The sequence below is a fragment of the Prenolepis imparis genome, unplaced genomic scaffold (genome assembly GCF_030444845.1).
Source record: "Prenolepis imparis isolate NDT839.2.m4 unplaced genomic scaffold, iyPreImpa1.0 SCAF_2, whole genome shotgun sequence".
Lineage (NCBI taxonomy): Eukaryota > Metazoa > Arthropoda > Insecta > Hymenoptera > Formicidae > Prenolepis > Prenolepis imparis.
The window spans coordinates 20006015-20033332 of NW_028141160.1; the positions used below are offsets into that span (position 1 = coordinate 20006015).

At 30.3% G+C, this 27318-nt stretch overlaps 3 protein-coding genes across 4 annotated transcripts; all 3 read left to right on the plus strand.

Moving 5' to 3' along the window:
- Positions 1-4209: 4209 nt before the first annotated feature.
- LOC145946824 (uncharacterized) lies at positions 4210-7319 on the plus strand. Its single transcript, XM_083056581.1, has 2 exons — positions 4210-4291; positions 5599-7319. The coding sequence occupies exons 1-2, from the start codon at positions 4280-4282 to the stop codon at positions 6907-6909; spliced, it is 1323 nt and encodes a 440-aa protein (XP_082912707.1). The 5' UTR covers positions 4210-4279; the 3' UTR covers positions 6910-7319.
- A 4088-nt stretch (positions 7320-11407) lies between these two features.
- Positions 11408-12920, plus strand: LOC145948994 (uncharacterized; the record flags this gene model as incomplete). The annotated part of the gene is made up of 1 exon (XM_083058640.1): positions 11408-12920. A coding segment is annotated over one exon (1449 nt), but the record flags the coding sequence as incomplete, so codon positions are not given.
- Positions 12921-19929: 7009 nt separating this feature from the next.
- LOC145948934 (uncharacterized) lies at positions 19930-25675 on the plus strand. Of its 2 annotated transcripts, none has more exons than XM_083058529.1 (7): positions 19930-19971; positions 21682-21924; positions 22253-22514; positions 22826-23067; positions 23333-23722; positions 24954-25177; positions 25255-25675. In XM_083058529.1, exons 1-7 carry the CDS (start codon positions 19969-19971, stop codon positions 25337-25339), a joined length of 1449 nt encoding a protein of 482 aa, XP_082914655.1. In that variant the 5' UTR covers positions 19930-19968; the 3' UTR covers positions 25340-25675. The 2 variants fall into 2 exon arrangements, with proteins under 2 accessions (XP_082914655.1, XP_082914654.1); XM_083058528.1 differs by lacking the exon at positions 19930-19971 and adding an exon at positions 21058-21185.
- The last annotated feature ends 1643 nt before the right edge of the window (positions 25676-27318 follow it).

Genomic DNA, 27318 nt, shown 5'->3' on the forward strand with positions numbered 1-27318 from the left:
TGTTGCCGATTCATAAATCGAAATTTAGAAATAAGTGGGAGATTCATAATTGAATAATATATATTTAAAAAATGTTTAATATTATTGACTCTTTGCAAGTATAAATTGCTTTTCTTCTTTGTTAAATTCAATAATTACATTGCTTTCGATCATTCTCTCTCTCTAAGATTTTTAAAATCAAAATAATAAGATAAGTGAATATGTTACTTATTCTCTTTATTAATCTATTTATGATAAAATATTTTTATCAGAAACAAGTAATTAAATTTATAGATTTTAAAAAGAATTTAAAAGACGATCGAGTTAATTTACAAATAATGATTTATAAAATATCTTATTACAATTAATAGTGTTTATTTATTTTTGCTTTAATGACAGAAATGCATTAAGATGTAAATACATTAAGCAATATTAAGCGCAATGGCAATTAATAACGTACAATTCAAAATAATATCTTTCTAAATAAATTGCTTTTATTTGTAAAGTTCGCACGTTGCATTTTAATTATAAATAAATATTTGTCAGGAGAAAAAGCAAGTTTCTAAGAAAGATGATAAAATCGTGCCATTATAAAACAAAGACTTATATAACGCCTCTGCCAAGTAATTCAAGAATCAGAGCATGCACATCGACCCTATAGGGTAATGAAGTTCTAAAAGCGTGACTTGATCCTAAGCCGAACTTCCTCGTCGCAATTACCTCTCAAACCTATCATTCACTTTTCGCAAGTGACCCACATTCTACTGTCCGGTTTTCGTTTTATTTTATCGGCACTTCTATCGTTTTTTACTCTGAACTTGTTTAATTAGAGTTTCTCAGATGCGCTTTCTATTTATCTGGGAAATTCTAGATCCACGTCTCGCCAGATAAATAGTTTTCATTTGCAAACTTAATATTTTTTATTATTATAAATATTTTTTAATAATATGAATAGTTAGATCTCTTAGTTGTCGTTTATAGATCAAAAGATAAAGAAATAAATGTAATGAGATTTATACATAGTATATACATATACGTAAAAGAGGAACGAGCAAATTAAAGATTGAAAAAGCGAGAGAATGAACAAATCTGAAAGAGAGAGAAATAACTCGAAAGCGAAAAGTCGAAAATGTTACAAATTATAGCAATCAAATAATGAGAAAGCAAGAATGATTTTAATTCGATATCTTTTATTCAAAATCATGTAAAGTGTGATAATCAATTGTCGACATTGGCACACTTTTAAGTATTGATATTGTGATTCTAACTGGTCCTTTTGATAGAGAGAGAATTAGTTCTCTTTCATTGACATGTTTGTCTTCTTTAATAATATACTTATTTAATAATAACATTATATATTTGAACATTTTTTTCTTATTATAAAAAGCGATAAATGATATCATAAAATCTATTAGTATGCTTTGTTTCAATGCTTTGTATTTATAGTACACTTAGTTTTGATCAAGATATTAACAAGGTGATAGATGTATTATTCGCAACACACAAAAGCTGGGGTAACATCTTACGTTTAAAAATATCTTGTTGTGCGCTGTATAAATCTACATTAATACTTAAGTAATGTAACTCTCAAGTAAAACTATCTACATCAATAAGATTTATCGGTGATGTCAATTAATAATGATAAGGTGTTAACAAATGTAAATGGTAATACGTTTATATAAGTATAGAATATAATTTGTTATATTTGTTATATTTTTTAATATTATTATATATACAACATATTAATTCTTTACACAAATATTAAGCTTTTGATATTATATAAATACAACGAGTTGCTATAAAAACTTTCTCGCTTTCTTTCTGTTATATATATATATATATATATATATATATATATATATATATATATATTTATCTGTATCAAAATTATGTAAGAGATGCCATAAAAATAAAAATTGTACATAAATTTTAAATATTTTATTGTCAAAGTGATAATTATTATCAAATGAATGATATTTCTTTGTCTATTTTCTTTATCTTTTATTTTTCTTTTATTTCTATCTTTCTGTCTTGGAAATAAATCGTGGCAATCATCTTTCTTAAGACACTAGCTAATTCGTCATCTTTTTAAATTGAACAATAAACGGGCAATTTCTTTCTTTATTTCACGAGTGAAAGTGAAATAATGTCAATCAAATGTTTTCAATTATTTCAGTTTGGTATATGTTGGGAGAAGTCAAATAAATTATTATAAAGCGCTATGAATTCTCAGAGAACACGATTATCTTTTTATGACTACACTTATTGCTACGGTTACATTTATTCTCGAAGAACAATTATTTCTTATAGAGCTTTATTTTTATAAAGATATGTTTATTATACAAAGGCACACAAAAACGAGAAACATGATATATTAGTTTCTTCATTCATTTCTAAGCGCATTTCACTTTCGAATGTCGATTGACTTTCAACACGTGGCAAATTTTTTTTTATTTACGATATCAGAACATTTATACGAACATCCTTTTCTTGCTCGAGCATAGTACACATTCGATCTTAACTCAGGTAAATCAAGAACCGCTACATTTCACATAAGAGACGGATAAATACATAAATCCATGATATATACATATTTAGTGTTACAAGATGTTTATCTTCTACACATATTCCTAATACACTCTATACTAAAAATAAAATTTTTAGATTAACTGAAAGTAAAAATTGTGATTGTGATCAGATCTAGAATATAATGGAAAAGCGCAATATTTTAGATATTACAAAAATCTTATAAAACAATTTAAAATACATTAAAATTTTATAAAATATTTTACATTCTTTTATTAAAAAAGTATATTTGAAACTGAACTAATTTTTATAATTAATGGAATTAATAAATCCATCTGGTTTAGTTTGATTTTTGGATGTGCGATACAAAACAGGCAAGTGTGTCTATAAGTTTTTTGAAGTTTAATAGAAAAATGTGTGTTAAAAAATAAGTAGAATAAGCGAAAGCTGCTTTTCTTACGCGATGGTTATTTTATTATTTACTTAACTGACAAATGAGTTTCTTTTACCAATGTTGAGGCGAGTTGCTAGAACATTTGTAAGTCAAAAAGCCACGCACCTTTCAGTAGATTTCATTGCATGAAAGAAACATTTCTTACGACATAGTGAAAATTTCGGAAGTACATCCGGATGTACTAAATATATGGAAATAATTAATTTTTGAAAATTCATAACTTTTACTCATTTTACTTTCCTTTCGCCTGTATAATTAGTAGCGAGATAATTTCTATAATTTATGCAGCCACGCGTCTCGGTGATGTTTAAATCGCGATTGTGGTTTAATTGTGACACTTGATGTACAATACTTCCTTCTTTAGAGCTTGATGCTTCTGAATCAAGAGTGAAGAATGCAGAATGAATTAGGAATCCTGTCACGAATCGGACAAATAATTGCATTTTTCTTCGATGCGCGATAAGATAGATTTCTTATTTGTAAGTGATCAGTTATATTGAGCAATAAAATAAAACAATATGGTTCGATATTGCATATCGACGTATTAATTGTTATCGCGTTGAAATTAAATTGCTAGTTTCGCGAGAACATAGCAATTAAAACGTACTTAGCATATCCTATCGCAAGCTAATCTACTGAAATTTTCTTGATCTTTGAATATTGCGCGATATCGTTCAATATAAAAAGAATTAATAATCACTAGGGGGATATCTTTCCGCATGTACATATGAAAAAGCATAGGAATCTTAATTGAGAATATCCTGAGCAATTCCTGTGCGGGGAAGGTAATTGACCTTCCTTGTACACTTTCTCGAAACGCTTTGCGAACAAAGGCAACAAGGCGAGGACGAAATTTCGCTCTATTACGTGAGGGGGAAGCGATAAATCTCTTTCCTATCTTCATGTTCGCACGGCTGATATTGTTCACGTTGTCTGTCTTCTTTCCTCTCTCAAGCGGATTGACTTCCTCGAAAAATTGCAGTTTTTTTTTATGTTTAACGAAAGAAAAAATGCAATAGAAATGAGAATTGATATATCGGTCTGCTATTATCGCAAATAAATTTTAATTTGTAAAACACGCGTTACACTGGTTGACCGCTATCAGTGTCTCGACGAAGCGACTCGACGTTGCGCTCGGTATATCAGCGCGGGGAGACTCTTACCTTCACCTAGACCTTTCTTTTGCCGTGCAAGAGGGGATCCACATATAAAGGCTCTTCTTGGTAGCAATGGCATCAAAAACCGCGCGATATCACTCAACCACTCGACTGTCACCCGATTCCGAGAAATAATAACGAAAGTAACCCCATTCCGGCAAGCATGCGGTCAATTGTAAGTTGTTACGAATTTTTCTTCTTAATTCTTTTAATTCTCTTAATTATATTTATATCTATTTATTTGTGCGTTTATGTGTCTTGTGCATATTCCGTATGCGAAAAATTAATATTCTTAAACAAGATGTGATTAAGATTAAAAATGACAATAATGATCGAACTTATTGTCATTTTTTTTCCTTTGCAGAAATTTAGATTGTTGTTAAATCACGAAATAATTTAAAATATTAAAGCTAGAAAATCTTTAAAACATTAATAAATAATATAATAAAATGTATATATAATAAATATATAATATAACAATAATCTAATAAATTTTTATTTAAAAAAAATCTATTTTAAAATATAAACATCATAGTTATCATATTTATACATATATTTATTTTATTATTTTATTATTCTTTATTATTAAATATTGCAGGCAGATATTAGCAAATTAATAATAATTACGTTAATTTAATAATTGCTATTTTCAGAAATGTTTACTTTATAGAGTGAAACAGCTTAAAATTAAAATTAAATATTAATTAGTGCAATGAAAATAAAATACACAATATTGTAATAAAAAATATTAATAGATTGTAATAACTAAATATTTAATAAATGATATAGCAATATGTCTCACAATTGCAGATTACATTTTAATACTAGATTTTTTGATAAATTTGAACTTGATTTTCCTGAAAATATAAATAAAGAGGTCGCTTAATTAAATAAAATTAAATTGTTATAAAACTAAATATATTTTTGCTATTAAACCAAGTTAAAATAATAGTAAAGTCTATTTTAGATTAACTTTAGATTAATATTTTATTATATCAATCGTTCTCTTTTAAGCTTATTTTGTAAAAATCACTTCTTTTATAATCTTATATAATTTGAATGTTACTAATACTTTGATATTTTTGATAAAGAAGAATTTTGAATCTAAAATAATCATAAAATCTGATATTAAAATTAATATTGAGGGAGAAAGTTTTGAGATATTCCAGATTAATATTTGAAGGAACATTAATAAATATTATAAAATAATACTAATATAAATATTAGCAGCATAATTAGATGACCGACTAATGAATTAATATTTTTATATACTTGACTGACAGAATTAAACCGCACGTTGCTTAATCTATGTGTACCTCTCGCTTAATTAATATAACCGCTCATAACTTAAGTATTCTGATTATAAATCAGGTTAACCGATTAATTATAATATTCTACTTTCACATAAATCGATTAACCAACGAAAGTGGGCCATTCCTAGAAAGTGAAGAAATAACAATAACACTAATTTTACTTGCGTAGGTGTCTCTGGGACTGCTGGTTCTCGTCTGTGGCGGTGAAACTCTGCGGCATCAGCTTTTAATACCGCCACACAAACGCGGTCTTTCGATGACGTTTCCATCTCAAAAATCTCCCTATTCAGCATCCATTCCCTCGAGTGTGAGTTCGGATCTAGGAGGATCATCCGGTGGTTACTCCCTCGGACATCCTGGACTGAGCGGCCACGGAATCGGATACTCCCTAGCTTCAACCGGATCTGGATATCTCTCGTCTGGATCAGGTCACAGCTCGTTGAATCTTCAGGGTATCTCTCAGAATGGACACTCGGGTCAGAGCACGTATTCCGTGCCCAGCGTAGCCAGCATCGGTTTAGGAAGCAATTTCATCCAGTCATCAAAAACTGGTCCCGTCACCTTCGGATCCCAGAGCGGCAGCGACACTTCCGGCTCCGGTTCTTATTCTTCCGCACCAATTTACGCTTCCGCAGCTCACGGGCTCTCGGCTTACCACGGCGGGGGATCCAGCGTTAATCTTCTCGGATCGTCGCATGGCGCCTCGTCGGGCTACAGTCTTCCTATTCAATCCCTTTCCTCGAATCCTTTCCACACTGTGACTGGCGGTTTAATCATTGCCAGCGGCTCGCACGATGGTTCCTCTAGCTATAGCCTCCCGGCGTCCGGATCCTCTCACGGCATCTCTGCCCTCAGTTCTTCCGGCTCTCACGGAGCATCCCCTACGTATTCCCTTCCGATAACATCTGGATCTCACGGAATTTCCGCATTATCTTCCAGCTCTCTATCACCCAGTTATTCCGCACCGGTTTCTTCAGGATCTTATGGTTCCTCGAGTTCTCACGCTGGACTCTCGTCCAGCTCGGATGGTTCCAGTTACGAACTGTCACCTTCTTCAGGATCCTACTCGAATTCCGGATCATCCAGTTCCTCATATGTAAATTACCTTCCCTCCCATTCGTCCGGCGGCAGCAGTTCTAGCTATTCCAGTCCTACTGTCGTTTACGCAACTCCGAGTTCCTCCAGTTCCGGTTATTCTGGTGCTGGTGCCGGCTATTCAGCCCAGGCTAGTAGCTCGAGCTACGCGAGTCCCGGTCATAGCTATTCTAGCCCCATCGTGAGTCATGTTGGAGCCACCAGCTACACGCCCACGTATCTAAGTCCTTCCGGTTCATACGGAACACCAACGGAATCACACGGATCTTATTCCAGTGTGAATCCGAAATATTTAAAACTCGCCACGGTAAAGTCGTATAACGTCGCGGACTTGGGACGCGAAGAGTACGACACGATCTCGTATTCGACTGCTAACGGAAAATAATAAATCGTTTAATTTATATTTTGTAGGGCTTTTTGCATCTCACATATATATACGATAATGTTATCGAACTCGCTTCGATAATAACTTAAAATTATAATTATGAAATACGTATTTAGCTTTTGCGACGAATGATAAGCGTCAAAAATAGTTGCAATTTAAGTGACTTCAATTTTATGCCGATTAAATCTTGCCATGAGAAATAGCAATAAATATTTTCGATTACTGTTCGAAGTAGATTGGAGAACCACATATATTGAGAGAAATAGTAGCCCAGACTCTCTTCAAAGAGTTGTCTGGATATATTTAAATTTTCTATCAACACATCTAGACAAATTCATGCCGTAATTATATTTAATACAAATTGTTATATATTTATAAGACTAGCAAATATTATAATTCTATCTATTATGCATTTCTTGTAGCTTTGATAATTGTGATGTTTGTTGTTTAGTTTTATATCTTTTTTTTTGTAATAAAAAAAATAATTTTACTACAATAATGCACAAAAAAACCCATTTTAAATCTTTAAGTAATCTTATGATAGCGATATGATCATTGCAATTGGATCGATAATTAACAATCGGTAATAATAATTACTTTAGAGAACAAGCAAATCTCTAGAAGCGTAAATCTGAATATTTTGCATTGCAAAAAGTATTATATTAAATTATGCTCGCATTTCGCAGATTGCGTGCGTAAGACGTTCTGCTCTAATTTTTTCTGTTTTTTAATCAAGATTAAAAACGCACGTTGATTATTGTGGTCAAAGAAATTGAAAAAGTAAAAATATCGTAATATCGATAAACAATATAATTATTATAATAATTTTAATTACTGCAATTAAACTTACAGTTAAATATATAGAGCGTCAAATTTACCTTCGCATTCACGTTTGCTAGTTTATCTATAAGTAATTGATTTAAAATGCGTGATGTAAGATAAAGTCTATCGAAAGACATTTGAACAGTTTGGACGTTTAAATAGATCCTGGTATTATTGCCTTGTCAAGATAATTAATGTATTTAGCAATGACGTGACGTGATAGTGCTACTTCTTTCGCTTTTACTATGAAAGTTTATTCGCCACATGAACGACAAGTGTGAGAGATATAATAATGAAGCAAGTTCGCCCGACGAGCAAGAACGGGATCACTTTTACTTCAAGGCCGGGACAGATCGGGATGAGTACATACCTTTCTAAATCTTTATTTTATTTGAGAAAGTGGTTGCCAACCGACAAGAACGTTGACTAGTCGGACAAACAGGTTTATCATGATTAATGTAGAAACCGGCAATCTTCAGAGTCCCTTTTTATTTGAATGCCATTAACGGTATGAATAATTATATTAACCATAAGAGCAAAATGCTATGCAGTATAATAATATGAAACGTACTATAGCAATCATATATTTTTAGCAAAAAGTATATTTTGTTATGATATATATTTGTGTGTATGTGCATAAAAGTAATTACTTAAATTAAATGTAAAAATGCTTACCTAATTTTCGAAAGTAAATATTTATAAGACACTCAAAACATTATTTTTAATTTAAAATAATATATCTAGGTAAAATATTTTCTTATATATATATATATATATATATATATATATATATATATATATATAACTTACATTATATATACTTTTAAGAAATTTATAACTTAAAATTATGCTATAAATAAAAATTAAATTTTATAAAAAGGAATGTATAGATGTGTGAAATTATTCCTGTGTGTATAATTTCTAATAAATAACAATGTACATTATATTATTTATATCAATTTAAATTTTACATTGATAAAGCGACATCGATTACTAAAATATTCAATTCACGATCTATAAATCAGTAATTTGTGCGATGAAGCGATCGATTGCTTTTATTAATCGAATCTTTTGATTTTATGATCACGAAGATATGCAGCCCACGCAAGAAAGTGATTTTAATAAGATGCCGATCGCGCGTTACTTCTTCGTACGTATCTGACCCAGTTTCTGCGTCAGGTTCGTGTGTGGATCCTGAACACGCACGCACTTCCGCACGCGAGCGCGAAAGACACGAGAGAGCTGCACGCAATTCCTTGGTTCTTCTATAGATGCACTATACAGTCCGATTTTGCCCGACATACGATATGTATTTTACAATTTATATATGTATTTTACAAATATAGAAAATGCACGTTTCACTATTTTCCGACTGGTTTTACGAGTGGCACATTCGTGCTTCACTCTCTCACGCGCGGCGCCGGGAGAGCGGAAAAAAATACGCTCTTACTCTTCGTGAAGGCGTTCCTTGGGTGGACCCCGTCATGTACTTTTACCTTGATCGCGGATTGCAAATGCTTTTCTTGTCCGACGACTCGCAGATTCACTTTCGTGACGTATCGATCCGGAACGTTGATATTTTTCCCTCGAGTATAGTAATTGAAGACTTTGCGGAAGACGACGACATTAAAGTAGAAGATGTATGAAAATGTAAGGATAATTCTTTGAACGCAATTGAGTTTTTAATATGAGCTTATAAAAAATAAAATTTTGGAGCTAAATATATGAAATATAATTTTTTTTCCAAATTCTGTCTTTTAAGCGACAACGATATAATACAAGATTATCTAAACTTATATAAAATATTTGTATAATTTTAATATATATATATATATATATATATATATAATTTGTTAATATTATTTTCTTGAGAAGTAAACTTTATATAATAAAACACATACTTCTTTATAATAAAAATATATATAATTTTATATATGTTAATATATTATTATATTTATTTTATAAAAAAAATGTATACACATATATACACATTCTATAAAATAATTTTATTAAAATCGTATTGTTTAATAAATATTAAATTGTGTTTTAACTTAAAAATATTTATTCTAGTCATGGCAACTTTTAAACGTCAATAATAAATGCAAAACTTTTTCTCTTTCACCATACTTTTTTTTAATGAAAGAAAAATTGATGACTCTATAATAATTTAAAGATGAATTTTTCCGCGATGCACTCTCCCTGAATTCTGAATCAATTATGTCGTTATCACAGGTGTGGTCGACGCAGTAAGGATTCGTCGGTAGGGGAGACAGACGCACAGGTGAAAGTAAAACAAGTCTTGATGTTTTTAAAAGTACCGAGAACGTCACCGAGAAAGACGTTGTTCGAGAATAAAAAGATCCTTCGAGGATGCCGGAGGGCACTCCACTTCCTAGACCGTTCGATCCTTTACGACCATTACCTTTTGTCTTCCGGCTAGCTCTCTTTAAAATGTATCGAGCATCAGCCTTTCGCGAAAATCACGTGTTGCCAAATAAGTTCGCAGACTCCTTCTTTGACGCAGCCTGCTGGCAATTACGACCTGTTTAATGATCGTCGGTATCGAGCGAAGTGCAGTATCTCGTCCGTTTCTACATATACATGGTAATGTTCAACATACACATGATAATTTAATGGCCGTCACTATAGAGTGATGGTTTGATGACGAGCGGACGACATTCTATCTACATTTTCACTGAGCCACTGGATCATACACTATCACTTCTCTACTTATACACATATAAGAACAGAGAAATGTCAAACTAGTTTCCGCGATTTTTCCAGTGACTGAGTATAAAAGAGAAATTCAATGTCGACAGACACGTTATTAAAGGTGGAACCGTCGTGTCGGTCTTATCTGCGAAATTATTAGCGGACGAGGTGCCGGATGAGAGAGCGATTAAACTGTGGAAGAAAGCTTTTGTATATAGTCATCCGACGATAAGCAAATTATAGTGGAGATGGTGCATCAGCTGGTTAGTACAAATTAATAAATTCATTAATTAGTGGAAAATAATTAACTTTATTCAATGCTGCTAATCCAACGTTGCTAATGGCAGTGCTAATTAAACTTGACGTCTGATTCTTTTATACGGTCTACTTACAAACAGTTATTTTTTAAAGGAATTTTCTTTCAGAATAGTTTCAATAGTTTTAAGAATTCGTAAATTTTTATTTGAAAATGGAACATATATTTTTATTTTTGTGTCGCAGAAATTGTTATTTTATTTAAACGTATGTAAATATATATTTTGATGTATAAAATATAAATTACGGATATGTGGAATACGGACACGAAATACGAATATGAATTGTGTATATACATGATAAATGCGCTTGCATAAATTAATATCATAAAAGTATATTTAGAATTATTTATTAAAAATTGGAAAAACAGAATTTTTCTTGAAAATACAGTCTTTAAATATACTATTAATTTAAATAAATTTTTTATAGTTGCTATATTATAACATTATTATAGTTTCTAATTTAATTATACAAAATTTTCTATCGATTAACACACAAAAAAATTATAAACTATATGTCATTATATGTTATTATATGTGTTATATGTGTTATTATTGTGTGTGTGTGTGTGTGTGTATTATAATTAATATAATAATAAAAAATTCTTTTTAAGCAATTATATTTCATAAATGAGTACAAATAAATCTAATTACAGATTTTACTCTGGTTGCTGTCGCCGGCAATTTTCGCCCAGCCACATGAAACGAAAGATCCTAACGATGAACCATTTTTACCGATACACCCCGTCTACTCTTACAACCCTAAACTAATTAAACGAGGCACTGAGGCAGAGTCAACTTCGCAATTAATGCCAGAGCTGTATGCGCCGAAGGTCGACGCCAAGGATTCTTACAGTTCTAGTTATAGTAACAATTACCAAAGAGATTCTTCTTATGAATCGTATTCCAAAAATAATTCCCCTTCATCCGCTTATCCCCCGTACTACAACGACGCTTATGCTTATGCCAATATACCCTACGTCGTCTACAATCCATATTCTACTCAGTACGCGGTGAATCCTGCGTCATATTCGTCCCCGTCGTACCCGAATTATTATTATCAGCCGCCCTATTACTATCCTCATTACTTCAATCACGCTCCCCTTTCGCCATCGCCGTTGTCAGCTGTCGACTATCGGGAGACGACATCGCAAGATTCCACGGAGGCGGCGAAGAACGACAAGCAGGGCACACAACTCAAGGAGAATGAGACGAATCAGGACGCGTCTACGAGCCAATTCGTAGACGGCGGAAACTACATATCCGGCAACTTGAAGGATCTCGACGGGCAATCTAGCACGTATAAGATAGCCAGTCCGTATAATCAACTCGATGTCCAAGCGAAGAGTCTGCCGATTCCCTTGCCGAAGACGACGTACAGGGTGATCAGCGTAGGGGGACAGCCAGTCGGCCCGGATTACCCGCTGCCAACGTCGTACGTCAAAGTTCAGCAGATGGAACAGCTGATGCGCCAGACGCTGGCTAACTTATTGGCGCAGAAACAAGTCGGTCAGTCTTACGAGAACAATAGGAACGTCTTAAGCAGTGTCAACGATGGATCGTACGCGAACCAGGACGTTTATACTCCAAATACGCCATCATACGTGAGTCTTCCGGGTCCGAGCACTAAAACTGGTGTAACTTATGTGATAAATGCCGATGGTACCACCAAAGCTAACGGGGAACACACGAATCTTCGCGACTCTCCATCTCAGAAAACTTCAAATAAGGATACGAGATACTCAAGCGTTCGTTATGTTCAAAGACCGGTGTTGCAGACGTACGCATCGTCCGATAATCGCAACAAGCATCGCAATCATGTAATCAATAGTCGACCAACAAATCAAAGAGACGAATACACTAATTACGGAGGTATCTATGGTCAGTCCGGTAACAAACAGGAACAGAGGTACAAAACCTATCAGACTCCATCGGGCTTTTATCAGAATAAAGATTTGACTGTCGCATCTCAGACGCCCCGATCTTACAATTATGAGTACTCTGCTTACGAATCAGGTCAGGCGCAGCAGACGCAAGATAAGATCAGTCCGAATAATGGCAATTTTGGAGCTAAACAAAAAATGTATAATAAGGAATGATCTAATAATATAGTATGATCTACAATGTTGTTACAGAATTGTTGAATTGACGCGGTTTTTTTACTCTTAGAAAAAATCTTATATAAGTAACTAATAAATAAATTATCTCTAATATTCATATATAAGTACTTTTTATATTTATATTTAAACTATTTACTACAGTAAAAAAATTTGATAAAAAAATGTAATTTGTTGTAATTTTTTATTTTTTTATATTAAATGTTAATTTAATTTTATTACTAAATTATTTAAATTTTATTATTCAATCAAATTCAGAAAGCTTAACTCAAAAAATGTATATATAATAATTTTATAATAATAAATTACGTCCTGTATAGTAAATATTAATGTTTAGAAAAAAAAATCTTTTTCTTTTTCTCTCTTTCTCTCTCTCTCTCTCTGTAAAGTTGTGACTGTATATTGATATTGCAATTGAAAAATTTAAAGCTGAGAATTATAAATAAAAAACACTGCAAAAAAATATGGGAATTTAAATATATTGAAAAATATTTTCGAACATTATGCAATAGATTTAATATTGCGTAATTGCAAAATTAATTTTATTTTGTATATTGTAGTTTTTGTAATATTTATCTGTTTTTTATTTTAACTTTAATTAAAATTACAAAACAAAATAATGTTTTACAAAAAATTCTTGATATTTTCAAATGTTTACTTCTCTTCTTTATGTTACTTTCATACATTATAAAAATAAATCTTGTTTTGTTTTTACGTGTTTTACAAAACAAATTAAATTATATTTTTTATATATTACATTTTGTATATAAGTATATAAGACCTGCACACATTTATACTTCATATTTTTTTCATTAGCTCATTAAATCAAATTAAACATTTTTAATTGAAAAGGTGTCTAATATTATTGATAGCTGCGAGTCGACATTCTAATAAACACCGACGTTCCATATGATTTACTTTCGCGTTAGCCGCTAAATGAAAGGCTTGTTCGCAGGTGTACAGATTATTACTTGATACGATTATGCTTATATCACCTTTCTCGATCCTGATACTTTCTTTTGAAGTGAATGTCGCTTTTATGTTACCGGCGAAAATGCGTAAAGATATAAATTTTACGAAGCGCAAAAGAAGAGAAAAGCGAGAAAAGAGCTTATTTTTTTTTTATTTTTTTTTTTTTTACAAAAATAATGTTAGTATTTTAGCATGCATGACGAATTTTTTTCGAAGTAAGAAAATCGTGATGTCGTGTCGAGTCTGACTCGGTGTGACCTGGCGATGTAAATCTATTTTTGAACTTTATGACCTACATACGCGTAGCAATTTTAAATGCACGTTTTGTAATCACTCTGGTATAATAAACGATCCTTTATATTTCCTTTAATGTTTGCACTCCTTTCTCTCCGTTGTAAGTACAACGAACCAGTGTTTTTCTTTTGCGTTTATCTTCGTATTTTACTTTCGTTTTGAAGAGCGACGGGTTCTTGACTCTTTTCCTGCCTTTTCGATATGTAATTATACACACATACGTCATCATAAACTGCGACGCGCATGGAAATTTAGCAAATTAAAATACGGAAATTTATACGGACATGGAAGCTTCAAGAATTAACCGTATCAATAAGATAATACGCTTTATGCGCCCGATAATTAATGCATATACAAGCATAGCAAGTATTCCATATTTTTATGTTTGTAATATTGAAGATATTGATCAGTTTTGACCAGAAATATACAGGCTTTCTAGAAAAATAATTTATTCGGATTGAAAAATGTTTATATTTATGTTTAATTAATTATTATTGAATTATAAAGAGATACATTTAAACGAAAAAAATGTAGTATTTTTATCATACATTAGAAATATTCGTGGAAAGTTGATGAAAGTTGATTTAAAAGAAACGTAATTAGATAGATTACAATAACAATGCACAATATCGCAAGTTTATCTCGAAATTTTGCAAGATCATCGAATGATGCGCCGCAATTTTTTTGTCGGCTATTATACTAATTAATCTTGCACTTGCTAATTAATTCTGCTGTCGCATTACACGGCGCATCTTCTTAGTGCGAGGCTAATTTGTTGATTGTTTGAAATTTTGGTCGCCTCTCATCTTAATGTGAATTGCATGAGTCACGGTCACGGCATCCGAGAGCGGAAGAGATCCGGATCATGGCAATGTCCGGTTGATCGTTCGACACGAGGCGTGTCGGTCGCGAAAGGAAAGAGGAAGTGAGATTCTGAGATCAGACAGTCAGACATTCGAATCAGGTCCGGCGCAATAAAAAGCCGTAAGTGAGATAAGAAAATCTTGTTGATCAATTGTTCATAAATTTTTATTATCCGATATATTATCCGATTTTTATGAAACTATACTTTCGTTTATAAATAATTGTTCATCCACAGCTCTTTTGCAGATGTAATGAAGATTTTTCGGAAATCTTTTTATCTTAAAAAAATAGGGAGAATCTTAATAAAAAAAATTAATATTACATCTTCTCACATAATATGTAAAATGTCAAATTATAAAATGTTCAACAAAAATTATATAATCTAAAAATTATATAAATAGGATTTTTCTATATATACCTTAAATTTTTTTTTGAAGTCACAATTGCAAGAATTTCTCTTTTATTATTTGTAAAAAAAGAATTAAAAAAGGTTTAACAGAAAAATTATATAAAATATCTTTCTATATTCAATTTTTGATATTTTTTTATTATGGCCACAAAATAAATGCGATTTATTTTATCTCTTGTAATTTCCATAAATTACATGAACGGAATCAATATATTTGACAAAATTGCGTAGAGTTTATGCGGGGTGCAATGCATCTTATTGCCAATCCTGGTGTGAACGTACATCGCAGCAGGTGAGGTGAGAGCCTCGCACCGTTTTACTTTATTTTGTGCATTCTCGTGCGCGCGCAAGTATGCCGATGGTTTAAAATAAAATCGGATGGACCAAGCCCGTTACTTTCTCGCAGCGACTTGATATCGATCGGTAACATATACATGGTGACCCGAAAGCTCGAGAGAGCCACGACCGGCTCGATGCTGAGAGTACGCTGATGTATAAATTCTGGAAAACGAGGCTGCAGCTTTTGGCAATGTATGGTAGAAAGTCCCGTACGCACGCACGTGTAAACGTACATTCATTACTGTAACTGAAGCATTATTTTCTCTTTATGTTTACGAGCTGTCACGCATCGTGACAAGCGTTATTTGCATTCCGACGCCAGGAAATTATATCGGAAAAAAATGTTACAATACTCAGATTAATTTACGTAGAAAATGCATAAGAGAATTATTTTATTTTTTTACGCTGTTCATTCTATTTCTTTGAATCTGACAACTATGCACAAAGTGCAATATTTATCTTTACTATGTTTTTTTTTAATATTCTGTTTTATTTTTAATTGTATTTTTTCTTTAATAAATTAATGAATTGTTATTATATCACATCATTATTAAATAAATTTTGGATATTTACCTATTTATTAAGATTTTGACTATAGTATGACTTGAAGATATACAATAAGTAGACGTCTCTTATCCTTAGAATGACATATATTAAAATATAAAAATAATAAATTAGATAAATAAAAAATATTATATATAACTCTATCTTATTTACATATATCTATAGAAAGTTTTAAATCTGTTATTACTTTCTAAAAATTGTGTGAGCAATGATACAAATAAGTTAAATAAATTAATTAAATGCAGCATCTTCAAGGCGTCTATAACAAAAAGTACATGAAGGAAAGCGTACTTCGTTAATTGAGAACTGAGAGAATGAATGCTTTCTCGTACACTATTCATCGATTTTCCAGTCTCATTTTATGAGAGAAATATGCAAATAACCATCTTTATTTGCACATTATGTTCGTATAATCAATCGAATGAGTTTCGAAAGCGACTGGTGGTGTGGTCAACTTGGATGAGCATAAAAAAATTTAACAAATCACTCGATAGACAGGTGATCGTAGGCGAACCCGGCGATTGAACTCGAGAAAGCGATCAGCCGGAAAGGTCAAATATTTGCATTTTATTTGTCGCTTCTCAGAGGCAAAACTACGCTCGTTTAATCGTTTAAGCTTTGATCCAGTTCGCTTCTTCGTTTTTTTTCCGCACGTTTCTTTCATCCCTTCTTTCTGGGTGTGTTTCGTCGAAGCGGTATACAACGCCGGTCGAGAAAGTTCTCCGTTTTAATTACAGTTAATTTTCAACCTAAGCGCAGCCGCATCGGCGATCGTTTGTTGGAGCAATGCGTGGTCGGTATATATGGTTATCATCCACACCCATGGTCAACGTAGAAAGTCCTGGTGCAGTTAGGTTCTCCTTCCTTCCTCATCTTTTGCTTCCGCTTTGGCAGGTGAAATATACTTGAGGATACCAGAGAAAAGGGTTCACCTTTGTGCGATTCGAGATGACGGAACGTCTCGACTTTTGCATAAAGAGAGAGAGAGAGAGAGAAAATGAAAGAGAAAGATCGACAAAGAGATCGCGAGTCATTACGAGATCTCCTTTCCATCCTCGCCATCCTTTCCCTTCCGTGACTCCCGACTACATCGATCAACCATTTTTGTCAGAAATCTGTGCAAGAAAAGCGGTTTTCTTCCCTCTTTCCTCTTATTTCTCCTGGTTCCCATTGTCTGTAACAGAATAAAATACGAGAAGAGAGAGGGAGAGAGAGAGAGAGAGAGAGAGAGAGAGAGAGAGAGAGAGAGAGAGAGAGAGAGAGAGAGAGAGAGGGAAAAATTGAGAGAGAGAGAGCAATAGACTTTCCGTTTATGAATTTTCAGGAACATCTTACCACGCGATTGTCGTGATAAGCGATAGTCCGCTTGGATGACTTGTCGGTTAACCACCATCACTTGATTTTGATCGAATAAACAGCACGATGTAGAACCACTTGAACAATGCAATCTTTTACACTATTCTGTAATATAGTCCCACGTTGTATTGTTGTCAGGATCACTTTCACTAATTACATCGTTTATTGCAAAAAATGATTCATTGTTAGGTAATTTTGCAAATTGCAAGACAAATAAGCTTATCGTTCTAGTTTTTTAAAATAAAATATATTATTCTGTCTCTAGGCAGCAAATTTTAAACATAAGTGATTACTAGGATTAATAACTTATTTTAATGTGTATATTTTTATTTGTTAATTGCCCATATAATATAATTTTGTCTAATATATATTATGTCACAATTATGGAAAGTTTAAAAGAAAATTATTATATATTATATAAAAATATAATAATATATAGAAATATATATATATTAAGAAAAAGTACATTAAAACTAATTCATTAATATATGTATTTATAATGTATGTATTAAAATATGTATTAATATATGTATTAATATTAATATTTGTAGATTTATTATCAGCATAATTTTCGGTGAGTTATTATGGAATTTGTCTACTTTACATGAATACATGAAGATTTATCATCGCCTTTGAATTGAGTAATGAGATCGCGTGTCCAGATCTCACAGCTCAATCTCGCATGCGATTATTAGACACGCAGTGGTGAGAATAATCCGCTTTTCCACAAGTGCGTACGCTATTATATTGTTCAATAATCGGAAACCGCCGTTTCCTGCGAGACATCGATCATTCCCTCCATTGTTCGACACCGACGTTAGCGTTTGTTTCTCATTACAAGTCTGAATTAATAAACAATAGATTGTATCGAAAATGTGTAATGAATGTTGCATATCTTGATAATGATGACGATTTAGAATTCTATTACACATTAATTCCAATTATTTTAAAAACATGTTGCATACACATTTGATATATTCATTTTTTGAAGTTGAATATTAATTTTTAATAAATATTATTAAAAAATTTATTAAGTTTTTTATATAAAAAAATTTATATTGTTATTTATATTGTTATTTAAGAAAATTATTATATTATTATTTAAGAAAATTATTATATTAAAAAAAAATATTTTAAAGAACGATAATCAAAGATAGTCAATCTTGAAAGTTTTTTTGTATTTTCTCTAAAAATTAATGAAATATTTAAAATATTAGATACATTTAATTTTTTTGGCATAATATATCACATTCCATTAGTAAGTTTTGTTTACTAAATGTAGAAATTAAAACGCATTGACTTGGTCAATTAGCAATTTAATGCACTGAATAAGCGAGAACGATAATTATCACTGTTTAATGGCGATGAAAAAACTACAAGCGATTTACGCGAAGATTACGAAGGCCGATGGTTTTACTACTATCGTCAGTTTATTAACGCACTTCAGTGCAATCTGTAGATTACTGCTTGCTGCGATTGTACGAACGGATATGTAGAAAGACGATAATGATTAAACGTGAAGCTCGTTTCTAGCTTGATTTCTTCGATGATATATCACGTTCTCAGGAGATTGCGATTTAATAACCGATTTTTTATTCTTCCATTTAATTTCGCTTTAACGACGCAAGATGCCCTGTCTCTCTTTCTATGGAAAGATTAGTTTTCCGCTATCCATTTGATGAATGTAAAATAAAACGTTCCAAGTAAATAACATTTCCTTATTTATCAATCACATAAAATTATGATTTTTATTTTATAAGCACTGTGTAATACAAGAATATTTTATGTTTCGCACATGAAAGTATGTATATGTCTGAAAAATCACTCGATTCTATTAATTCATTTAGTAAATATATTTTTTTCTAAACTTTTTTAGAACTTCTATAATTACATAACATCTGACTAAAAAGTAATAATTTTTTTAATTGTCTTCTTATCTTATTCTTTTTAAATAATTGCAAAAATCAATTTCTAGCATTGCTACGATTTTTAAGTTTTTGAGATATCAGTCTCTCTTTCTCTCTCTTTCTCTAAAGAAATTCAGATACATGTTCTGAAACGACAAGGAAGCAGTGAATATCTTCACACTTTTACTCGAATCGCGATGTATTCTTCTACGTGATCCACAGCCAATACAGATTATCACACACTCTTTGATCGAGAAGTGAAGTGTTGCTCGACAGGGGATGCAACGAGTAGGGGTAAAGGCTATATAAGAGAACGCATATCTGCTTCGGTTTTATAGAGTAGAGCTAGGTCCTTGTGTCGTGTTTGTATTTTTTGGTATACTTACAACATGGTAAGTGTATGATTTTTAAATGTTTCTATTTAAATAATTAAGTGGGATAATATCACATTATCTAATTATGGCAAAAAATGCATAATGTTATTGAAGAGGAAACATCAGAATTCTGACACAGAGTTATTTATTCTGTAATAGAATTATTAATCAAAACGTACTTATACGATAAATTTTCTTTCATGGAAATTTATATTCATAAAATATATTTTTTTGTATAATAAAATTAAAACAAGAATTTTATTGATACATATTTTTATGTAATCAGTATTATATTTTTATGTAATCATTTTATTAAATAAATTATTTTATCAAAAATTTTTTTAATTTATTATATTATAAAATATTATATATATATATATATTATAAATTAAAAATTTTTATAAGCTTACTTATATGCAGTAAGAGCATAATTATTTTTAAATATATAATTTTTTTCTACAAATTTTTAATTATAAATTTTTGAAACAATTAATTTTCAAAAAAATTATTAATAAAAAATATTTAATAACTTAGTATATAAAAGTAGAGAGAGATAAAATTATATTTAAAATGTTTCTAACTAAATTAAAAATTTCTAACTAAATGTATGATATTCGTTGAACAATCCTTTTTTTCTAAGAAAAAGCAAAATTTAATTGTAATTGATTTTAATTATTAGAGAATATATAATAAAATAATTATTATTTTGATTACTAATTTCTAATATAAAAATAAATGTGTTTCATATTTTACACAAAAGAATTGTATAAACTATTTTATATATATCAACAATATTACACAATATAAATATAGATTTGAAATTAAAATCATGTGTATTATATAAAACATAACTGCAAATGTAATCCAGTTTCTATTATAAATCATGATTTGTGTATGATTTTTATTTTTACATTCATTGCGATCACATAATCGTTTTCTCACAAGCAATGACAATTAGTATCGCCAAAATGGCTATTATGTATACCTTCTTTTTGATACATGGCACGCTGCAAGATGTGTGAAAATTGAGTTACTAGGAATAAAAAAAAAAGAGAAAGATGTATATACTTGTGTGAGAATGATGATACACTTGTCGGGGGGAGTGTGGCCTGCCTTTGAAAGGCGGGGCAGCACAATCTATATAAGAGTGGTCCATACCGGATATTTGACCCAGAACTTTGCGTGCAGTGAAAGTGCCCGGTACAAATACGTTTTTGCCGGAAACGATAATGGTAATTACAAAAAAATCAAACAAATGTAATCAGTTGATAACGAATGATTGTATATCCGTAAACTGGTTATCATTTTCTTACATATTGTCTGTAATATTAAATTTTATCTCGTGTTATATATTTTTGCAAAGTAACTTTGTTAAACTTTATTTGCATTTAAATATAAAAAAAATATTTTTTAAGAATTAATTTCACGTTTTTTGATGTCAAATTACATTAAAATTAATTGAGTTTATCTTTTATTAAAGTAATATAAATATTATCGACACTTTAAAACATTTAAATAGAATAATTTTACTTACTTGTGCTTTCCAAAAAAATAATTAATTTTTTTAATGATTGAAATATGCTAATCTTCGTATGTGTAATCTTATACTTCATAATCTATACATTATTGCGGGCTTATGCACAATTAGATATTAAAATTAGAAATTAAAAAGAAGAGAAAAGTACATTGATAATCGATAGCAATTTTAACTTTCTCTTTTGATTGCAGAAAGTCTATTTAATATTGGGTCTGCTGGTAACGACTGCATGTGCCGAGAAGAAAATTAATCTAGAAGATATAGAAAGGGATAATCTAAAGGCTGAGAATAAAGTCAAGAACGAGAATATTCAGACTGATGAAACGAAATACGCCGTCCAACCCAATCACCAGCAATATCAAATACCGAATCAATATAGTACTTTAAATAGTAATTCCGAACAATATATTCATCTTCAAGATGTAAAATATAACGTAAGACATTAACTCAATATTACAACGCATATAAATTTTTATTTATTTTCATTTTGGAATATTGCAGGGTTCTCTTATTAAAGATCCTTATAAAAATTATAATAATTAGATTTCATAATATTATATATATTGTTATTAAATGTGTGTGTGTATGTGATATATATAATACTTTTTTATATAATGCAAAAAGTGGTCATAAATATCAGATAATAATACATATTTATTTTTAACAACGTTATATTATATATTATATATATTATATATAAAATAATATATATATTGCTTTTTGTTTACTATAATTTTTATTTTCTTTATATTTTATTATCAGCTACCACCTGAAGGATATATTCACCCTAATCAATACGCTGTACACGAAGCACAGTACAAACAGCCAAGCCAAATTTTGCAAAATATTCCATCAATACAATATTACAGAGAATATCAACAGCAAGCGGAAATACCGTCGAACGGCGGTGCTTCCTTTGAATCTCAAAAATTAAGCTACCAACCGGAAATAGCGGTAGGCAATTACATTCAAAGTGTTCAACAGAAAGCAGCCACAGAAAAGTACACAAAAACCTCCAATAAAGGTAAAAATTAGATATAAAATATTTTAAGAAATATAAAATATTTTTGTAATATGTTATATGTAGTTTTATTTTATTGGCTATATTTACAATATTGTAAATTATAATAAAATGAGGAAGTATTTTAATTAAAACTATTCTATCGAAAATTTTGTATGTTAATAATAATTATAATAGAATAAACGAAAAATTAAAGTAAGGAAATCTATTCAAAAGAAAAGTAAAATTATTTGATGAAAATAAAATAGATTTTTTACTCATTTTATATATTGTAAACGAATGTGTGATATTTATATGCGCTTTCTTATTTGCAGAACCTGCTTATCTCGATGTTCCGGTGACTCAGCTGCTTTCTTATTATCCCCAATTGAATATTAATTCTTTGACGAGTGGAAAAAGCGCCGAATTCCTACAACCTTCATTACATCAGTCAGCTAATAACGTGGCTCAACAAATTTCCATACCCGTGTACACTCCCGTGTACAATCAAAAACAACTGGTTCCTTCTACAAAAACAGCTTATTCTACAGTTGTGCCAACAACATTTAGGACCAAAGTAAGTTTAATTAAAATTTTCGATGCATAAACACACAACGCGCGCTTTTATAACAGCATCATATTTTTATATAAATAATTGTAATCACAATATTGCAATATACATTTTAATAATAAATAGATTAAATATTGGTACAAGATAAGAAATAGTTAAAATTTCTATCTGTATTATAAATAAATATATTTGTAAATATTTTTATATTAATTTGAAATGATTGTTTGGTACGTTAATTATCAGATTTATTATATAATTATAAATGTTTCAGGCCTCTAAAGGATCAGCCTATACTCTCCCAATTCCGTCGAAGAAGATTAATTTATCCACACTGCTGACGACACCCGTGTACGTGCAACCCCAACAGTCGCTAACTAAAGGAAAGACGCTGTTACACACGCAAGCTTACATCACTCCGGCGCAACCGCGATATGTGCAGCAGTTAGTTTACACGCAGCCTGGCATAGCTTACACCGATCCCGCTGCCGCTTACAGCGATATTTACGCTCGTTTACCAGCATACATTGAAGACAATTCTCTCCGCGGGCAAGTGAATCAGTATCAAGCCCAACAACAATTATACGTTGCACCGATTGTCTCCGAAGCACCGAAAAACTTGCAAGAACAAATCAGCCAAGATCTTCCACAAAATTATGTTAAGGTATGACAAACGATATTGTAATAAATTTGCCATAAAATTGTCGTTTCGAATAATTTATTACTCACATGATTTATGTTATATTGATCAAAGATCAGAATTTTATAATGGAATTGATAGTTTTATAATATAAAAAAAAATATATATATATAAATATATAAAAATAACACTTTAACTAACCGTCGAGGTTGTATAATTAAAGATTCAAATTACGGGAACGACATTATTAACAGGATAATATTGCTAACTAATTAACATAATTTAATTAGTTTCTTTGCTGTGTGATACTATATGTCGCATATTATGTGTTTTTTACTCTTTAACATTTTTCCATTTTAATGGAAAAAGCGTGTGCTATATTTTTTAAATATTTTAACATCTTTTTTATGAAAGTAATGAGAATCATTTTACAGGGTGTTTCTGAACTCAGTGCGAAAACTGATACAGCAGCTTTAGCATATGAAAAAAAAAAAAAAACAAGTCGAAAATATTAATAAACATATATCCGAATTCGAACGGTTTCGAAGTTATTGAGTATTAAAGTTGCTTTCGTAAGACAATATAAATTGAAATAAATGTTAGTTAATGTTCTTTATTCTGTTTAAATCTTTACAAAAAATGCTCAAAAATTCTTTTGTCGACTTCGACACACTTTCTAGCGCAAATTTATAAAATATTTCGAGCTTTTTGAAAAATGTCATTTACGAAACTCCAAACATTTTTCAAAAGGCTTGAAATAATTTATTAATTCATCTTAAAACGTGTGTCGAAGTCGACAGAGGAATTTTGTAGCACTTTTTGTAAAGATTTAAACAGAATAAAGAACATTAAATAACATTTATTTCAATTTATATTGTCTTACGAAAGCAACTTTAATACTCTATAACTTCGAAACCATTCGGATTCGGACATATGTTCATTAACATTTTCAACTTGTTTTCATGTGCTAAAGCTGCTGTATTAATTTTGGCACTGAGTTCAAAAACATCTCTGTACATTTTGCTATTTTAATAATTTCTCTGTTTATTTTTTACTAAAGCATTTACTGCTTTTTAAATATAGAACATGAAATGCTTTATGTAGAAATATTTTACTTTTTATAATTTTATAATTTTATACCTTTTAAATATATTTACATATTTTATCTTAAAAATATTTCGTAAGTTTTTTTTCTCTGGAGTTTTTTAAAAATTATTTTATTCGACGATATAAAAGTTCTAACTTTATTTTAAAGGTGCCTGAAGAACCTAAGACTCACTTCGTGCCACCGCAATTGCCTCCACAGGACTTCAAATCCGGCATTACGCAATTAACACCTGTTCCTTTCGAAGACGAACGACCATTGCCGGTGCAAGATCAGTCCGTGTCAGTGCAAGATCATTCCTTGTCCACAGAGCCAAGGTCGTTACTTGACACATACATTCCGAGTAAAATCATCGCTGCGCAAGATACCGCCAGGTATAATCAGACGTGCTAAAATACTATATCTTCACTATATTCACTTGCCACATTACTATATTCAATTGCCGTTCTAGGTATAGAGAAAGACCGATACAACTGGAAGGGGGTTTTCTCCCGTCAAAAGTAAATTTTGCGCTTAAGAAGCGTAAATCTGAATGAATAACGAGATCATTTAGATCGCTGTGAGCGATATGACGATTGACGAATGTCACCATACACAAGGGTCAGTACAGCATGAAAAGATGATTATTAGTAATTATGACGACCGAGGCATTCTCGTGGACGACATCGAAGATATGCTGACTGAAAATAGAAAGCAGCGGCATCATCGTATCTAGTCTTTCATTGAAGATTTTGCAAACTTTTTATACTGTTCTTTTTTAATGTTTGTAAAAACGTATACGACGCGTATCTTGTGTTTATGATTTTTCAATAAAATTCAAAATGAAAAAAAAAATTGATGAAATCTTCTCTTCAGGTTGTAGACTTGCAGAAACATGTGAAAGTAGTAATAGTAATATAAATAATTATTTTTTTAATTAATATAAATTAACATAATGTAATTAATTATAGTGCGTTTGTTTATTTTTCATTGAAGTATATTATGCTTTTTAATTTGATAGAATACAGATATATTTTGTATGTTTTTCTTAATAAAATATAATGTAATGAAAAAATAACATACGTATGAATTATATAATTATAATTAAGTAATAAGAAATTGAATTCTTTTTATACTAACATTTTTTGTTTATTATTATTTGCATCATATTATTTGATCTTTTTTTAATATAAATTTTAATTACATTTGTATATGGAGCATTCCATGTCAAGTGAGCCACCTTTATTGCAAAGAAGCGATCTATTTTTTTCATTTTTAATAGCTAAATTTTATCCTTAACATATCCCTACACTAAAATCTAGAAGTTACAGAATGTTATCTTTTACGGTTTAAAAATGGCACCTCTTTCTATCTCGATATGTTAGATATGTGTTTAGCCCCATACGAAGGATTTGGGATTTTGCATGTGTAAATTGCATATAACTCAAAGAGTTTTTGGTCGGAATTCAAGCTCAGATGTTAAAAATTCAAAATGGTAAATCCATTTTGCGTGATTTTAATTTTGCCATATTATTAGTCAATTTTATTTTTTTTAATTAATAACATGTTTTTTATATATTTTTTTCTTTTATTTTTATTAATTATATATTCTTTAAATTAAATTCTATTAATTTATGTCGTTATGATATATTTTGATAGCTTGGTATCTTTTACATAATTGTCGAAAACAATTTTAACATAATATCTTAAAATTGGCATATAAATAATAATATTGTTATTTATTTTAAAAGTATATACTTATTTTTGAAGTATATATTTATTTTTATTTATAAATATTCAAATATTTTTTATTACGTTTCTCACATTAAAAATTTTTTTATATTAGATTGTAAATAATATTAGTTAAAATATTCTTTGATCTATATTTAATCTCTGATTCATTGAGTACATTCAAAAATATCAAATGATTAATTCTTTTAATATTATGAAAATTATCTGCAATTTTAAGTTACTTTTCACAATGCAATGCGTTTTATATATTCAAGAATTTATTGATTTTATTTTTACACACATTTATTTTGTGACAAAAGAAAAATCAAACAAATATATATGTATAAAGAGTCTGCTATAATTTTATTATAACAAATCTATTAAGACGATGAAGTCAATTTAAAATAGTGATGGAACGCGCGAATAATAAGAAACGAAAATATTTCCTCGTAAATTATGATAGACTACAAGGACTATATTTTTATCTCATTTCTCTCTAATGTTAGAAGAATAATATATTTAAAAAAAATAATATCTCGTTAACTACCTATCAGAATATTATTAGAAAAGATAGATTAAAAGATTATAACTTGTATAATTACTTATATAAGAATTTTATTACATCGAGTGAAAATTAAAAAATGGCAAAGTTATTTATCGATTAATACATCTAAGAGTGTGTGAAATTGTTGATTAGTGTTGATAGTTTATGACTATTTTGCGACTTATATTGAGATTGCGTTGACACCAGGAAGTCGTGAGTTATGGGAGGTATCTAACGTCAAAGAACGCATGTATGTAAGTA